General features: G+C 50.0%; 1 protein-coding gene across 2 annotated transcripts in view; it reads right to left on the reverse strand.

Annotated features, from left to right (window-relative positions):
- The window catches only part of BOP1 (BOP1 ribosomal biogenesis factor), a 117,646-nt gene that overhangs the window by 77,243 nt on the left and 24,600 nt on the right, over positions 1-15,803 (reverse strand). For both annotated transcript variants that reach the window (XM_048287238.1, XM_048287239.1), the window contains exon 3: positions 4,618-4,728. In XM_048287238.1, coding sequence (XP_048143195.1) covers positions 4,618-4,728 — 111 coding nt within the window. The remainder of the gene's footprint in view (positions 1-4,617; positions 4,729-15,803) is intronic.

A 15,803-nucleotide genomic window follows, 5' to 3' on the forward strand; every position in this document is an offset into this window, starting at 1 on the left:
CAAAATTCCCTAAAACCCCCTGAAAATTCCCTAAAAAAAACCCCTGAAAATTCCCTAAAAAGCCCCTGAAAATTCCCTAAAAAACCCCTGAAGGGAGCTCCGGGAGCATCCAGAGCTTCCCAACAGCTCCCGGAATGCCGGGATGCTGCCGGGATTGGTCCAGGGATTCTCTGGGAATTCTCTCCCGGGCAGGAATGGCTTCCCAAAATCCCAGCAAAGCGGCGGGAAGCAGACGGAGCCGAGGGCAGGGAAATTCGGGAGCTTCCCGAGCTGCGATCCCGGCTGGAATTTGTGCCGACGGAGCCGCGGAAAACCGGGAACGCCACCGAGCTTTTCCCGGGACACCAGGAGCCTCCTGCCTCAGATCCAACTTTTCCAGCCCCATTCCATCCCCCCCATCCCAAATCCACAGCGATGGGAAATCCCAAAAAAATCCCCCAAAATCCCCAAAAAATCCCAAAAAAATCCCCAAAAATCTCCAAAATCCCAAATCCCGGCCCTGATCCCATCCCACAAATCCTGGGAATGGGGATCCCAAATCCCGGCCCTGAGCCCATCCCAAATCCACAGCGATGGGAAATCCTGGGAATGGGGATCCCAAATCCTGGCCCTGATCCCATCCCAAATCCACAGCGATGGGAAATCCCAAAAAAATCCCCCAAAATCCCCAAAATTCCCCAAAAAATCACAAAAAAATCCCCAAAAAACTCCAAAATCCCAAATCCTGGCCCTGATCCCATCCCACAAATCCTGGGAATGGGGATCCCAAATCCCGGCCCTGATCCCATCCCAAATCCACAGGGATGGGAAATCCAAAAAAATCCCCAAAAATCCCCAAAATTCCCCAAAAAATCACAAAAAAATCCCCAAAAAATCCCCAAAATCCCAAATCCCGGCCCTGATCCCATCCCAAATCCACAGGGATGGGAAATGCCAAAAAAATCCCCAAAAATCCCCAAAATTCCCCAAAAAATCACAAAAAAATCCCCAAAAAATCCCCAAAAAATCCCCAAAATCCCAAATCCCGGCCCTGATCCCATCCCACAAATCCTGGGAATGGGGATCCCAAATCCCGGCCCTGATCCCATCCCAAATCCACAGCGATGGGAAATCCAAAAAAAATCCCCAAAAATCCCCAAAATTCCCCAAAAAATCACAAAAAAATCCCCAAAAAATCCCCAAAAAATCCCCAAAATCCCAAATCCCGGCCCTGATCCCATCCCACAAATCCTGGGAATGGGGATCCCAAATCCCGGCCCTGAGCCCATCCCAAATCCACAGCGATGGGAAATCCCAAAAAAATCCCCAAAAATCCCCAAAATTCCCCAAAAAATCACAAAAAAATCCCCAAAAAATCCCCAAAATCCCAAATCCCGGCCCTGATCCCACCCCAAATCCACAGGGATGGGAAATGCCAAAAAAATCCCCAAAAATCCCCAAAATTCCCCAAAAAATCACAAAAAAATCCCCAAAAAATCCCAAAAAAATCTCCAAAATCCCAAATCCCGGCCCTGATCCCATCCCACAAATCCTGGGAATGGGGATCCCAAATCCCAGCCCTGAGCCCATCCCAAATCCACAGCGATGGGAAATCCCAAAAAAATCCCCAAAAAACCCAAAAAAATCCCAAAAGTCCCAAATCCCAGCCCTGCTCCCATCCCAAATCCACAGGGATGGGAAATGCCAAAAAAAATCCCCAAAAATCCCCAAAATTCCCCAAAAAATCCCCAAAAATCTCCAAAATCCCAAATCCCAGCCCTGCTCCCATCCCAAATCCACAGCGATGGGAAATCCTGGGAATGGGGATCCCCAATCCCGGCCCTGCTCCCATCCCACAAATCCACAGCGACGAGAAATCCTGGGAATGGGGATCCCAGCCCTGCACAGGCTTTTCCGGGGGAATATTCCCAAAAATCCCACCCCGAGCACCGTTCCCTCGGATCCCAAGGATTCCGAGCTCCCCCAAACCTCCATCATTTCCCTCAACTCCGGGAAAACCCGCAGGGATTTTCCGAGCCGAAATCCATGGAAAAGAGCGTGGATACGACGGAGCCATGCCCTAAAAAGCCAGGATTTAAGGAATTCTCGAGGCAAATCCCGGCGTTTTCCCCGAGCTCAGCCCGGCGGATTTTTGGGAAGAGGAACAAAACCTCTGGAAGCGGGATCAGCGCTGCCCCCACCGGCAGCTCCGGCGGAATTCCCGAATTTTGGCCGGAGCAGGAGCCCCCGCTGGGGCTTTTCCATGAGCCACGCATTCCCCTCGTTCCCAAAAGGATTTTTCCCGAGAAATCCGGGATAAGAAAAATCCTGCTCCGGGAGCAGCCTCGGAGAGCCCAGCGCTGCAGAGGATCCTCTGGAAAAATCCCTGGGATCCTCGGGATGGGATCCTCGGGATGGGATCCTCGGGATGGGATCCCGGGGATTCTTGGGATGCCCTGGAAAGCGGCGGTGCCATTCCCAATCCCATTCCCAATCCCATTCCCAACGCCATTCCCGAGCTGCTTTTCCCGCCTCTTGTGGGGGAATATTCCGGAATTCTCCCCCTTCCCGGATGTCTCCGAGCTTTGATCCCGCTCAGGGCTGCGGCTCCCGGTGCTTTTCCAGGAGAATTCCCGGCTCCAGCCGCTCCCCGGAGCGCCGGGAATTGCCGGGAGCTGCCAGGGTTGGGAATGGATGGAGCAGGGATTCGGGAAGAGCCGAGCCCTGGGGATATTCCCGGGATTCCCGAGCTCTTCCCGAGGTTTTTTCCGAGGCTTGAGGTTGCTGCAGAGAGCAGGGAAAGGGTCGGGAAGAGGGATGGGATCCTGGGAAAGGCGCAGGGAGCAGCGGAACAGCCGGAATTCCTGACAGGGAGCCTTGGGACGGATCCCACACGGAAGCGGCGGCATTCCCGAAAATCCCCAAACGCCCAGAACCCACAGCGAGGCGGGAATCAGGGAATTGCGGAGCTTGGAAAAGGCCTGGGAGCACCTGGGAGCTGAGGGGATGGGAAATGCTGGGAATGGGGATCCCAAATCCACAGCGATGGGAAATCCTGGGAATGGGGATCCCAAATCCTGGCCCTGAGCCCATCCCAAATCCACAGCGATGGGAAATCCCAAAAAAATCCCCAAAAAATCCCCCAAAAAATCCCCAAAATTGCCCAAAAAATCCCAAAAAAATCCCCAAAAATCTCCAAAATCCAAAATCCTGGGAATGGGGATCCCCAAATCCCGGCCCTGAGCCCATCCCAAATCTACAGGGACGGGAAATCCCAAAAAAATCCCCAAAATTCCCCCAAAAATTCCCCAAAAAATCCCCAAAAATCCCCAAAAATCCCAAATCCCGGCCCTGATCCCATCCCACAAATCCTGGGAATGGGGATCCCAAATCCACAGGGATGGGAAATCCTGGGAATGGGGATCCCCAAATCCCGGCCCTGAGCCCATCCCAAATCTACAGGGACGGGAAATCCCAAAAAAATCCCCAAAATTCCCCCAAAAATTCCCCAAAAAATCCCCAAAAATCCCCAAAAATCCCAAATCCCGGCCCTGATCCCATCCCACAAATCCTGGGAATGGGGATCCCAAATCCACAGGGATGGGAAATCCTGGGAATGGGGATCCCCAAATCCCGGCCCTGAGCCCATCCCAAATCTACAGGGACGGGAAATCCCAAAAAAATCCCCAAAATTCCCCCAAAAATTCCCCAAAAAATCCCCAAAAATCCCCAAAAATCCCAAATCCCGGCCCTGATCCCATCCCACAAATCCTGGGAATGGGGATCCCAAATCCACAGGGATGGGAAATCCTGGGAATGGGGATCCCCAAATCCCGGCCCTGATCCCATCCCAAATCCACAGGGATGGGAAATCCCAAAAAAATCCCCAAAATTCCCCCCAAAATCCCCAAAATCCCAAATCCCAGCCCTGATCCCATCCCAAATCCACAGCGATGGGAAATCCCAAAAAAATCCCCAAAATTCCCAAAAAATCCCCCAAAAACCCCAAAAAAATCCCCAAAATCCCAAATCCCGGCCCTGCTCCCATCCCAAATCCACAGGGATGGGAAATCCTGGGAATGGGGATCCCAAATCCCGGCCCTGCTCCCATCCCACAAATCCTGGGAATGGGGATCCCAAATCCCGGCCCTGCTCCCATCCCAAATCCACAGCAATGGGAAATCCTGGGAATGGGGATCCCAAATCCCGGCCCTGCTCCCATCCCAAATCCACAGGGATGGGAAATCCTGGGAATGGGGATCCCAAATCCCGGCCCTGCTCCCATCCCAAATCCACAGCGATGGGAAATCCTGGGAATGGGGATCCCAAATCCCGGCCCTGCTCCCATCCCACCCCCCCAGCGATGGCGATTCCAGCCGGGAATGGCCGCTCCAGCCCGGAATTCCAGCCCGGGCAGCCCTTTCCAGGGGGATATTCCCGAAAATCCCAGCCCGAGGCCGCTCCCTCTGCTCCTGTCCCTGTTCCCTGCCAGCAGATCCCGCCCTGGATCCCCCCTGGATCCCTTCAATCCCACTTTTTTCTCCGGGATGAGCTCTCCCAGCTGCTCCAGGCCTTTCCCAGCTCCAAATCCATGCGATCCATGAGAAAAAAATTCCAGGAATTCCGTGGGATCCCTACCTCCTCATCGGAGCTGTCTTCCTCGTACTCATCCCGGAGAACCAAATCCCGCTCTCCTTCCAACGGGGAATCGTCTTCCAAGGTTTTCCTCTTCCCGGGAATTCCTTGGATCTGGAAAAAAGAATCAGGGAAAAATCCAGCTCAGGAAGATCCCATCCCAAAAAAAAAAAAAAAAAAAAAAAAAAAAAAAAAAAAAAAAAAAATCCGGGAATGTTTGGTTCCAAGGGAAGGAGTCCAGGAATAGCGGTTTGGAAAGATGGGAGGGACTGGGAATGGGATCGAGCTGGGAATGAACTGGGAATGAACTGGGAATGAACTGGGAATGAACTGGGAATGAGCTGGGAACGAGCTGGGAATGAGCTGGGAATGAACTGGGAATGAACTGGGATCGAGCTGGGAATGAGCTGGGAATGAACTGGGAATGAGCTGGGAATGAACTGGGAATGAACTGGGAATGAACTGGGAATGTGCTGGGAATGAACTGGGAATGAACTGGGAATGAACTGGGAATGAGCTGGGAATGAACTGGGAATGAACTGGGAATGAGCTGGGAATGAACTGGGAATGTGCTGGGAATGAGCTGGGAATGAACTGGGAATGAACTGGGAATGAGCTGGGAATGAACTGGGAATGAGCTGGGAATGAGCTGGGAATGAGCTGGGAATGTGCTGGGAATGAACTGGGAATGAGCTGGGAACGAGCTGGGAATGAGCTGGGAATGAACTGGGAATGAACTGGGAATGAACTGGGAATGAACTGGGAATGAGCTGGGAATGAGCTGGGAATGAACTGGGAATGAACTGGGATCGAGCTGGGAATGAGCTGGGAATGAACTGGGAATGAACTGGGATCGAGCTGGGAATGAGCTGGGAATGAACTGGGAATGAACTGGGAATGAACTGGGAATGAACTGGGATCGAGCTGGGAATGTGCTGGGAATGAGCTGGGAATGTGCTGGGAATGTGCTGGGAATGAGCTGGGAATGTGCTGGGAATGTGCTGGGAATGTGCTGGGAATGAGCTGGGAATGAACTGGGAATGAACTGGGAATGAACTGGGAATGAACTGGGATCGAGCTGGGAATGTGCTGGGAATGAGCTGGGAATGAGCTGGGAACGAGCTGGGAATGAACTGGGAATGAGCTGGGAATGTGCTGGGAATGTGCTGGGAATGAGCTGGGAATGAACTGGGAATGAACTGGGAATGAACTGGGAATGAACTGGGAATGAACTGGGAATGAGCTGGGAATGAGCTGGGAATGAGCTGGGAATGTGCTGGGAATGTGCTGGGAATGAGCTGGGAATGTGCTGGGAATGTGCTGGGAATGTGCTGGGAATGAGCTGGGAATGAGCTGGGAATGTGCTGGGAATGAGCTGGGAATGAGCTGGGAATGAGCTGGGAATGAACTGGGAATGAACTGGGAATGAACTGGGAATGTGCTGGGAATGAGCTGGGAATGAGCTGGGAATGAACTGGGAATGAGCTGGGAATGAACTGGGAATGAGCTGGGAATGAGCTGGGAATGTGCTGGGAATGTGCTGGGAATGTGCTGGGAATGAACTGGGAATGAGCTGGGAATGAACTGGGAATGAGCTGGGAATGAGCTGGGAATGAACTGGGAATGAACTGGGAATGAACTGGGAATGTGCTGGGAATGAGCTGGGAATGAGCTGGGAATGAACTGGGAATGAGCTGGGAATGAACTGGGAATGAGCTGGGAATGAGCTGGGAATGTGCTGGGAATGTGCTGGGAATGTGCTGGGAATGAACTGGGAATGAGCTGGGAATGAACTGGGAATGAACTGGGAATGAGCTGGGAATGAGCTGGGAATGAGCTGGGAATGAGCTGGGAATGAACTGGGAATGAGCTGGGAATGAACTGGGAATGTGCTGGGAATGAACTGGGAATGAGCTGGGAATGAACTGGGAATGAACTGGGAATGTGCTGGGAATGTGCTGGGAATGAACTGGGAATGAACTGGGAATGAGCTGGGAATGAACTGGGAATGAACTGGGAACGAGCTGGGAATGAACTGGGAATGAACTGGGAATGAACTGGGAATGTGCTGGGAATGAACTGGGAATGAACTGGGAATGAACTGGGAATGAACTGGGAATGTGCTGGGAATGTGCTGGGAATGAGCTGGGAATGTGCTGGGAATGAACTGGGAATGAGCTGGGAATGTGCTGGGAATGAACTGGGAATGAACTGGGAATGTGCTGGGAATGTGCTGGGAATGAGCTGGGAATGAGCTGGGAATGAACTGGGAATGAACTGGGAATGAGCTGGGAATGAGCTGGGGAATGAGCTGGGAATGAGCTGGGAATGAACTGGGAATGAGCTGGGAATGAACTGGAATGTGCTGGGAATGAACTGGGAATGAGCTGGGAATGAACTGGGAATGAACTGGGAATGTGCTGGGAATGTGCTGGGAATGAACTGGGAATGAACTGGGAATGAGCTGGGAATGAACTGGGAATGAACTGGGAACGAGCTGGAATGAACTGGGAATGAACTGGGAATGAACTGGGAATGTGCTGGGAATGAACTGGGAATGAACTGGGAATGAACTGGGAATGAACTGGGAATGTGCTGGGAATGTGCTGGGAATGAGCTGGGAATGTGCTGGGAATGAACTGGGAATGAGCTGGGAATGTGCTGGGAATGAACTGGGAATGAACTGGGAATGTGCTGGGAATGAACTGGGAATGAACTGGGAATGTGCAGGGGGAGCAGCGAATTCAGGAGAGCCCCGAGCCCCTTCCAGGGCCTTTTCCAGAGGTTTTTCCAGCACAGCTGGAGAGGGGCTCGGCATAAAGGCTGCAGGGGCAGGAGCCTGGGGGGGTTTGGGAATTCTGAGGGGTTTTTTGGGAATTCTGAGGGGTTTTTAGGGAATTCTGAGGGGTTTTTAGGGAATTTTGAGGGCTTTTTTAGGGAATTTTGAGGGTTTTTCTGGGAATTTTGAGGGGTTTTTAAGGAATTTTGAGGGGTTTTTAGGGAATTTTGAGGGGTTCTTTTAGGGAATTTTCAGGGTCTTTTTTAGAGAATTTTGAGGGGTTTTTTTGGGAATTTTGAGGGGTTTTTTAGGGAATTTTCAGGGTTTTTTAGGGAATTTATTCAGGGGTTTTTTAGGGAATTTTGAGGAGTTTTTAGGGAATTTTCAGGGGTGTTTTAGGGAATTTATTCAGGGGTTTTTAGGGAATTTTGAGGAGTTTTTAGGGAATTTTCAGGGGTGTTTTAGGGAATTTATTCAGGGGTTTTTAGGGAATTTTCAGGCTTTTTTTAGAGAATTTTGAGGGGGTTTTTTAGGGAATTTTGAGCATTTTTTAAGGGAATTTTCAGAGGAGTTTTTTAGGGAATTTTCAGAGGTTTTTAGGGAATTTTGAGGGGGTTTTTTTAGGGAATTTTCAAGGGTCTGTTTTTAGGGAATTTTCAAGGGTCTGTTTTTAGGGAATTTGGAGGGTTTTTTTTAGGGCCAAACTGGGCCAGACTGGGCCAAACTGGCCAGACTGAGCCAGACTGGGCCAAACTGGGCCAGACGGGGCCAGACTGGGCCAGACTGAGTCAGACTGAGCCAAACTGGGCCAGACTGAGCCAAACTGGGCCAAACTGGGCCAGACTGAGCCAAACTGGGCCAAACTGAGCCAGACTGGGCCAAACTGGGCCAGACTGGGCCAAACTGAGCCAAACTGAGCCAAACTGGGCCAGACCGGGCCAGACTGAGCCAAACTGGGCCAAACTGAGCCAGACTGAGCCAAACTGGGCCAAACTGGGCCAGACTGGGCCAAACTGAGCCAAACTGGGCCAAACTGAGCCAGACTGAGCCAAACTGGGCCAAACTGAGCCAGACTGAGCCAGACTGGGCCAAACTGGGCCAGACTGGGCCAAACTGAGCCAAACTGAGCCAAACTGGGCCAGACTGAGCCAAACTGGGCCAGACTGGGCCAGACTGGGCCAAACTGGGCCAAACTGATCCAAACTGGGCCAGACTGAGCCAAACTGAGCCAAACTGAGCCAAACTGGGCCAAACTGGGCCAGACTGAGCCAGACTGGGCCAAACTGAGCCAAACTGAGCCAAACTGGGCCAAACTGGGCCAGACTGAGCCAGACTGGGCCAAACTGGGCCAAACTGAGCCAGACTGGGCCAGACTGAGTCAGACTGAGCCAAACTGGGCCAGACTGAGCCAGACTGGGTCAAACTGGGCCAGACTGGCCAAACTGGGCCAGACTGATCCAAACTGGGCGAAACTGAGCCAGGACTGGGGCCAAACTGGGCCAAACTGGGCCAGGACTGAGCCAAACTGGGCCAGACGGGGGCCAAACTGGGCCAGACGGGGCCAAACTGGGCCAGACTGGGCCAGACTGATCCAAACTGGGCCAAACTGAGCCAAACTGAGCCAAACTGGGCCAGACGGGGCCAAAACTGGGCCAAACTGGGCCAGACTGGGCCAGACTGATCCAAACTGGGCCAGACTGAGCCAAACTGGGCCAAACTGGGCCAAACTGGGCCAAACTGAGCCAAACTGGGCCAGACTGGGCCAAACTGGGCCAAACTGGGCCAGACTGGGCCAGACTGATCCAAACTGGGCCAAACTGGGCCAAACTGATCCAAACTGAGCCAAACTGGGCCAGACAGATCCAAACTGGGCCAGACTGATCCAAACTGGGCCAGACTGATCCAAACTGGGCCAGACTGGTCTGGCCGCCCTCAATTCCCAAATCCCCTGCGCTGCCCCCCAATTCCCAATCCCGGTTTTTTTCTGGGGATAACCCCACTCCCACCCCCAATTCCCAAATCCCGGTTTTTTTTCCTGGGCATCGCTCCGGAACTTTCCCTGGAAAAACACAAAACCCCTTCCCCCCCCCCCCCCCCCCTTTCCGGAGCCCCCCTCGGAGCGGGATCGGCTTCGGGGCCGGATTTTTGGGAATGATTGTTAAAGCAGCTCCAGGCAAACGTTCCCGGCGGGAGCCGTAAAATCCGCACCGGGTGGGATCGGGCCGGCAAATCCCGGCCGGCAAAGGGATGGGATTACCGGGCAAACAAAGGCCGCCCTTGCACGGAGCCGGGGATTTTCCGCAGGGAGCTCTGGATAAGTTTTTTTCCCAGGTTTTTGGCGCTGGGATGGGGCTGGAGTTGGGTTTCCCCCTTTCCCTTCGCTCTCCCCCCTTCCCGTGAGCGGGGGCCGGGGAAGGATCCGGAGGGGGCCGGATCGGGAGCGTTGCCGGCTTTGCTGGCCCGGTTTGGAGCGGTTGGGGTGGGTTTGGGGTGGGTTTGGGTCAGTTTGGGTGGGTTTGGGGTCGGTTTGGGGTCGGTTTGGGTCGGTTTGGATCAGTTTGGCCCAGTTTGGGTCAGTTTGGCCCAGTTTGGGTCAGTTTGGACCAGTTTGGATTGGTTTGGGTCAGTTTGGATCAGTCTGGCCCAGTTTGGGTCGGTTTGGGTCGGTTTGGGTCAGTTTGGGTCAGTTTGGGGTCGGTTTGGGGTCGGTTTGGGGTCGGTTTGGATCAGTTTGGGTCAGTTTGGGCCAGTTTGGATCAGTTGGGGTCAGTTTGGGCCAGTTTGGGGTCGGTTTGGATCAGTTTGGGCCAGTTTGGGCCAGTTTGGATCAGTTGGGGTCAGTTTGGGCCAGTTTGGGCCAGTTTGGGTTGGTTTGGGTCAGTTTGGGTCGGTTTGGGTCAGTTTGGGTCGGTTTGGGTCAGTTTGGGGTCGGTTTGGGTCGGTTTGGGTCGGTTTGGGTCGGTTTGGGTCGGTTTGGGTCAGTTTGGGTCGTTTGGGTCGGTTTGGGTCGGTTTGGGTCAGTTTGGGGTCGGTTTGGCGGTCAGTTTGGGTCGGTTTGGGGTCGGTTTGGGTCGGTTTGGGTCGGTTTGGGTCGGTTTGGGTCGGTTTGGGTCGGTTTGGGGTCAGTTTGGGGTCGGTTTGGGTCAGTTTGGGGTCAGTTTGGCTCAGTTTGGCTCAGTTTGGCTCAGTTGGACCCAGTCTGGCCGGTTTGGATCAGTTTGGGTCAGTTTGGGTCAGTTTGGATCACTTTGGGGCCAGTTTGGATCAGTTTGGGCCACTTTGGATCAGTTTGGCTCAGTCTGGCCCAGTTTGGCTCAGTCGGGGCCCAGTTTGGGCCAGTCTGGATCAGTTTGGGCCAGTTTGGATCAGTTTGGGCCAGTTTGGATCAGTCTGGATCAGTTTTGGGCCAGTTTGGATCAGTTTGGGCCAGTTTGGCTCACTTTGGGTCAGTTTGGGCCAGTTTGGATCAGTCTGGATCAGTTTGGATCAGTTTGGGCCAGTTTGGCTCACTTTGGGTCAGTTTGGGCCAGTTTGGGTCAGTTTGGATCAGTTTGGGTCAGTTTGGGTCAGTTTGGATCAGTTTGGGCCAGTTTGGGCCAGTTTGGGTCAGTTTGGGTCAGTTTGGGCCAGTTTGGCTCAGTTTGAGCCAGTTTGGCTCAGTTTGGGCCAGTTTGGATTGGTTTGGGTCAGTTTTGGATCAGTTTGGGCCAGTTTGGATCAGTTTGGGTCGGTTTTGGGCCAGTTTGGGCCAGTTTGGATCAGTTTGGGCCAGTTTGGATCAGTTTGGGCCAGTTTGGCTCAGTTTGGGCCAGTTTGGATCAGTTTGGGCCAGTTTGGCTCAGTTTGGGCCAGTTTGGGCCAGTTTGGGTAAGTTTGGACCAGTTTGGATCAGTTTGGGTCAGTTTGGATCAGTTGGGGTCAGTTTGGGTCGGTTTGGGCCAGTTTGGGCCAGTTTGGGTCAATTTGGGATCAGTTTGGGCCAGTTTGGATCAGTTTGGGTCAGTTTGGGGTCAGTTTGGGTCGGTTTGGCTCAGTTCGGGCCAGTTTGGGCCAGTTTGGATCAGTTTGGGCCAGTTCGGGCCAGTTTGGGCCAGTTTGGACCAGTTTGGATCAGTTTGGATCAGTTTGGGCAGTTTGGATCAGTTTGGATCAGTTTGGGCCAGTTTGGATCGGTTTGGATCAGTTTGGGCCAGTTTGGGCCAGTTTGGATCAGTTTGGGCCAGTTTGGGTCAGTTTGGGGTCAGTTTGGGTCAGTTTGGGTCAATTTGGGTCAGTTTGGGTCAGTTTGGGTCAGTTTGGGGTCAGTTTGGGTCAATTTGGGTCAGTTTGGGGTCAGTTTGGGTCAGTTTGGGTCAATTTGGGTCAGTTTGGGATCAGTTTGGGTCAGTTTGGGTCAGTTTGGGGTCAGTTTGGGTCAGTTTGGGTCAATTTGGGGTCAGTTTGGGGTCAGTTTGGGGTCAGTTTGGGGTCAGTTTGGGGTCAGTTTGGGGTCAGTTTGGCTCAGTTTGGCTCAGTTTGGGCCAGTTTGGGCCAGTTTGGCTCAGTTCGGGCCAGTTTGGGCCAGTTTGGATCGGTTTGGATCAGTTTGGGCCAGTTTGGGCCAGTTTGGGCCAGTTTGGGCCAGTTTGGATCAGTTTGGGCCAGTTTGGATCGGTTTGGATCAGTTTGGGCCAGTTTGGACCAGTTTGGATCAGTTTGGACCAGTTTGGGTCAGTTTGGGCCAGTTTGGGCCAGTTTGGCTCAGTTTGGGGCCAGTTTGGGTCAGTTTGGGTCAGTTTGGGCCAGTTTGGGCCAGTTTGGACCAGTTTGGATCAGTTTGGGCCAGTTTGGATCGGTTTGGATCAGTTTGGGCCAGTTTGGATCGGTTTGGATCAGTTTGGGCCAGTTTGGGCCAGTTTGGCTCAGTTTGGGCCAGTTTGGCTCAGTTTGGGCCAGTTTGGGCCAGTTTGGCTCACTTTGGGCCAGTTTGGCTCAGTTTGGGCCAGTTTGGCTCAGTTTGGGCCAGTTTGGATCAGTTTGGATCAGTTTGGCTCAGTCTGGCCCAGTCTGGCCCAGTTTGGCCCAGTATGCAAAAAGGACCGGCTTTTCCATAAAAATCTGATTTTCCACAGAAAAAAAACCCCCGGCTTTTCCATAAAAACCCGGCTTTTCCTTAAAAAATCCCACTTTTCCACAATAAATCCCAGCTTTTCCTTAAAAAAAAATCTGGTTTTCCATTTAGAAATTCCTGCTTTTCCACAATAAATCCCGGCTTTTCCATTTAAAAGTCCTGACATTCCATAAAAACCCGGCTTTTCCTTAAAAAACTCGGCTTTTCCATAATAAACCCTGGCTTTTCCTTAAAAAAAATCTGTTTTTCCATTAAGAAATTCCTGCTTTTCCACACTAAATCCCAGCTTTTCCATAAAAACCCGGCTTTTCCTTAAAAAAACTCTGCTTTTCCACAATAAATCCCGGCTTTTCCATATAAACTCTGCTTTTCCTTAAAAAACTCGGCTTTTCCTTAAAAAACCCCCAGCTTTTCCACAATAAATCCCAGCTTTTCCACAATAAATACCCGGCTTTTCCTTAAAAAACTCGGCTTTTCCATTAAGAAACTCCTGCTTTTCCATAAAACCGGCTTTTCCTTAAAAAAATCCCACTTTTCCACAGTGAATCCCGGCTTTTCCTTAAAAAACTCGGCTTTTCCATTAAGCAATCCCAGCTTTTCCACACTAAATCCCGGCTTTTCCATTAAGAAATTCCTGGTTTTCCATAAAAAACCCCCTGACATTCCATAAAAACCCGGCTTTTCCATTCAAAATTCTGCTTTTCCTTAAAAAACCTCTGCTTTTCCATGAAGAAATTCCTGCTTTTCCACACTAAATCCCGGCTTTTCATAAAAACCCGGCTTTTCCTTCAAAAACTCGGCTTTTCCATTAAGAAATTCCACCTATTTCCACACTAAATCCCGGCTTTTCCATAAAAAACCCCCGGCTTTTCCTTAAAAAAAAACGGATTTTCCTTAAAAAACCCAACTTTTCCACAATAAATCCCGGCTTTTCCACAATAAATCCCGGCTTTTCCATGAAAACCCAGCTTTTCCTTCAAAAACTCGGCTTTTCCATAAAGAAACTCCAGCTTTGCCATAAAAACAACCCCGGCTTTTCCACAATAAATCCCGGCTTTTCCACAGTGAATCCCGGCTTTTCCTTAAAAAAACCTCGGCTTTTCCATTAAGCAATCCCAGCTTTTCCATAAAAACCCCCTGACATTCCATAAAAAACCCGGCTTTTCCTAAAAATCCCAGCTTTTCCACAATAAATCCCGGCTTTTCCCGCGATAAAACCCGGCTTTTCCACAATAGAACCCCCTGACATTCCATAAAAACCCGGCTTTTCCTAAAAAAACCTGGCTTTTCCTTAAAAAAAATCGGCTTTTCCATGAAGAAATTCCTGCTTTTCCACAATAAATCCCAGCTTCTCCATGAAAACCCGGCTTTTCCTTAAAAATCCCGGCTTTTCCATTAAGAAATTCAGCTATTCCATAAAAACCCCCTGACATTCCATAAAAAACCCGGCTTTTCCATTCAAAATTTCTGCTTTTCCTTAAAAAACCTCTGCTTTTCCATGAAGAAATTCCTGCTTTTCCACACTAAATCCCGGCTTTTCCATAAAAACCCAGCTTTTCCTTCAAAACTCGGCTTTTCCATTAAGAAATTCCACCTATTTCCACACTAAATCCCGGCTTTTCCATAAAAAAACCCCCGGCTTTTCCTTAAAAAAAAACGGATTTCCTTAAAAAACCCAACTTTTCCACAATAAATCCCGGCTTTTCCACAATAAATCCCGGGCTTTTCCACAATAAATCCGGCGGGCTTTTCCTTCAAAAACTCGGCTTTTCCATAAAGAAACTCCAGCTTTGCCATAAAAACAACCCCGGCTTTTCCACAATAAATCCCGGCTTTTCCACAGTGAATCCCGGCTTTTCCTTAAAAAAACTCGGCTTTTCCATTAAACAATTCCCAGCTCTTTCCATAAAAACCCCCTGATATTCCATAAAAACACCGGCTTTTCCTAAAAATCCAACTTTTCCACAATAAATCCCGGCTTTTCCATGAAAACCCAGCTTTTCCTTCAAAAACTCGGCTTTTCCATAAAGAAACTCCAGCTTTGCCATAAAAACAACCCCGGCTTTTCCACAATAAATCCCGGCTTTTCCACAGTGAATCCCGGCTTTTCCATTAAAAAAACTCGGCTTTTCCATTAAACAACCCCAGCTTTTCCATAAAAAACCCCCTGATATTCCATAAAAACCCGGCTTTTCCTAAAAATCCCAGCTTTTCCACAATAAATCCCGGCTTTTCCGCGATAAAACCCGGCTTTTCCACAATAGAACCCCCTGACATTCCATAAAAACCCGGCTTTTCCTAAAAAAACCCGGCTTTTCCTTAAAAAAAATCGGCTTTTCCATGAAGAAATTCCTGCTTTTCCACAATAAATCCCAGCTTCTCCATGAAAACCCGGCTTTTCCTTAAAAATCCCGGCTTTTCCATTAAGAAATTCCAGCTATTCCATAAAAACCCCCTGACATTCCATAAAAACCCGGCTTTTCCATTCAAAATTCTGCTTTTCCTTAAAAAACCTCGGCTTTTCCATGAAGAAATTCCTGCTTTTCCACACTAAATCCCGGCTTTTCCATAAAAACCCAGCTTTTCCTTCAAAAACTCGGCTTTTCCCATTAAGAAATTCCACCTATTTCCACACTAAATCCCGGCTTTTCCATAAAAATCTGATTTTCCCACAAAAAAACCCCCCTGCTTTTCCTTAAGAACCCCTGTTTTTCCTTAAAAACCTCGGCTTTTCCCCAATAAACCCCAGGTTTTCCTTAAGAAACCCCGGCTTTTCCTGAAAAATCCTGGCTTTTCCAGAATAAATCCCGGCTTATCCACAATAAAACCCAGCTTTTCCACAAGAAAAACCGGCTTTTCCTTAAAACCCAGCTTCTCCATAAAAACTCGGCTTTTCCATTAAGAAATCCCAGCTTTTCCATAAAAAACCCTGACATTCCATAAAAACCCGGCTTTTCCATAAAAACCCCGGCTTTTCCATTAAGAAATTCCTGCTTTCCCACACTAAATCCCAGCTTTTCCATAAAAACCCGGCTTTTCCATAAAAAAAAATCTGTTTTTCCATTAAGAAATTCCAGCTTTTTCCACAATAAATCCCGGCTTTTCCATTAAAAAAAATCCCGCTTTTCCTTAAAAAACTCAGTTTTTCCATTAAGAAATTCCTGCTTTTTCACAATGAACCCCGGCTTTTCCTTAAAAAACCCGGCTTTTCCACAATAAATCCCGGCTTTTCCACAGTGAATCCCGGCTTTTCCATTAAGAAACTCCAGCTTTTCCATAAAAAACCCCTGGCATTCCATA

Source organism: Corvus hawaiiensis, chromosome 26 (assembly GCF_020740725.1).
Source record: "Corvus hawaiiensis isolate bCorHaw1 chromosome 26, bCorHaw1.pri.cur, whole genome shotgun sequence".
Classification (NCBI taxonomy): domain Eukaryota; kingdom Metazoa; phylum Chordata; class Aves; order Passeriformes; family Corvidae; genus Corvus; species Corvus hawaiiensis.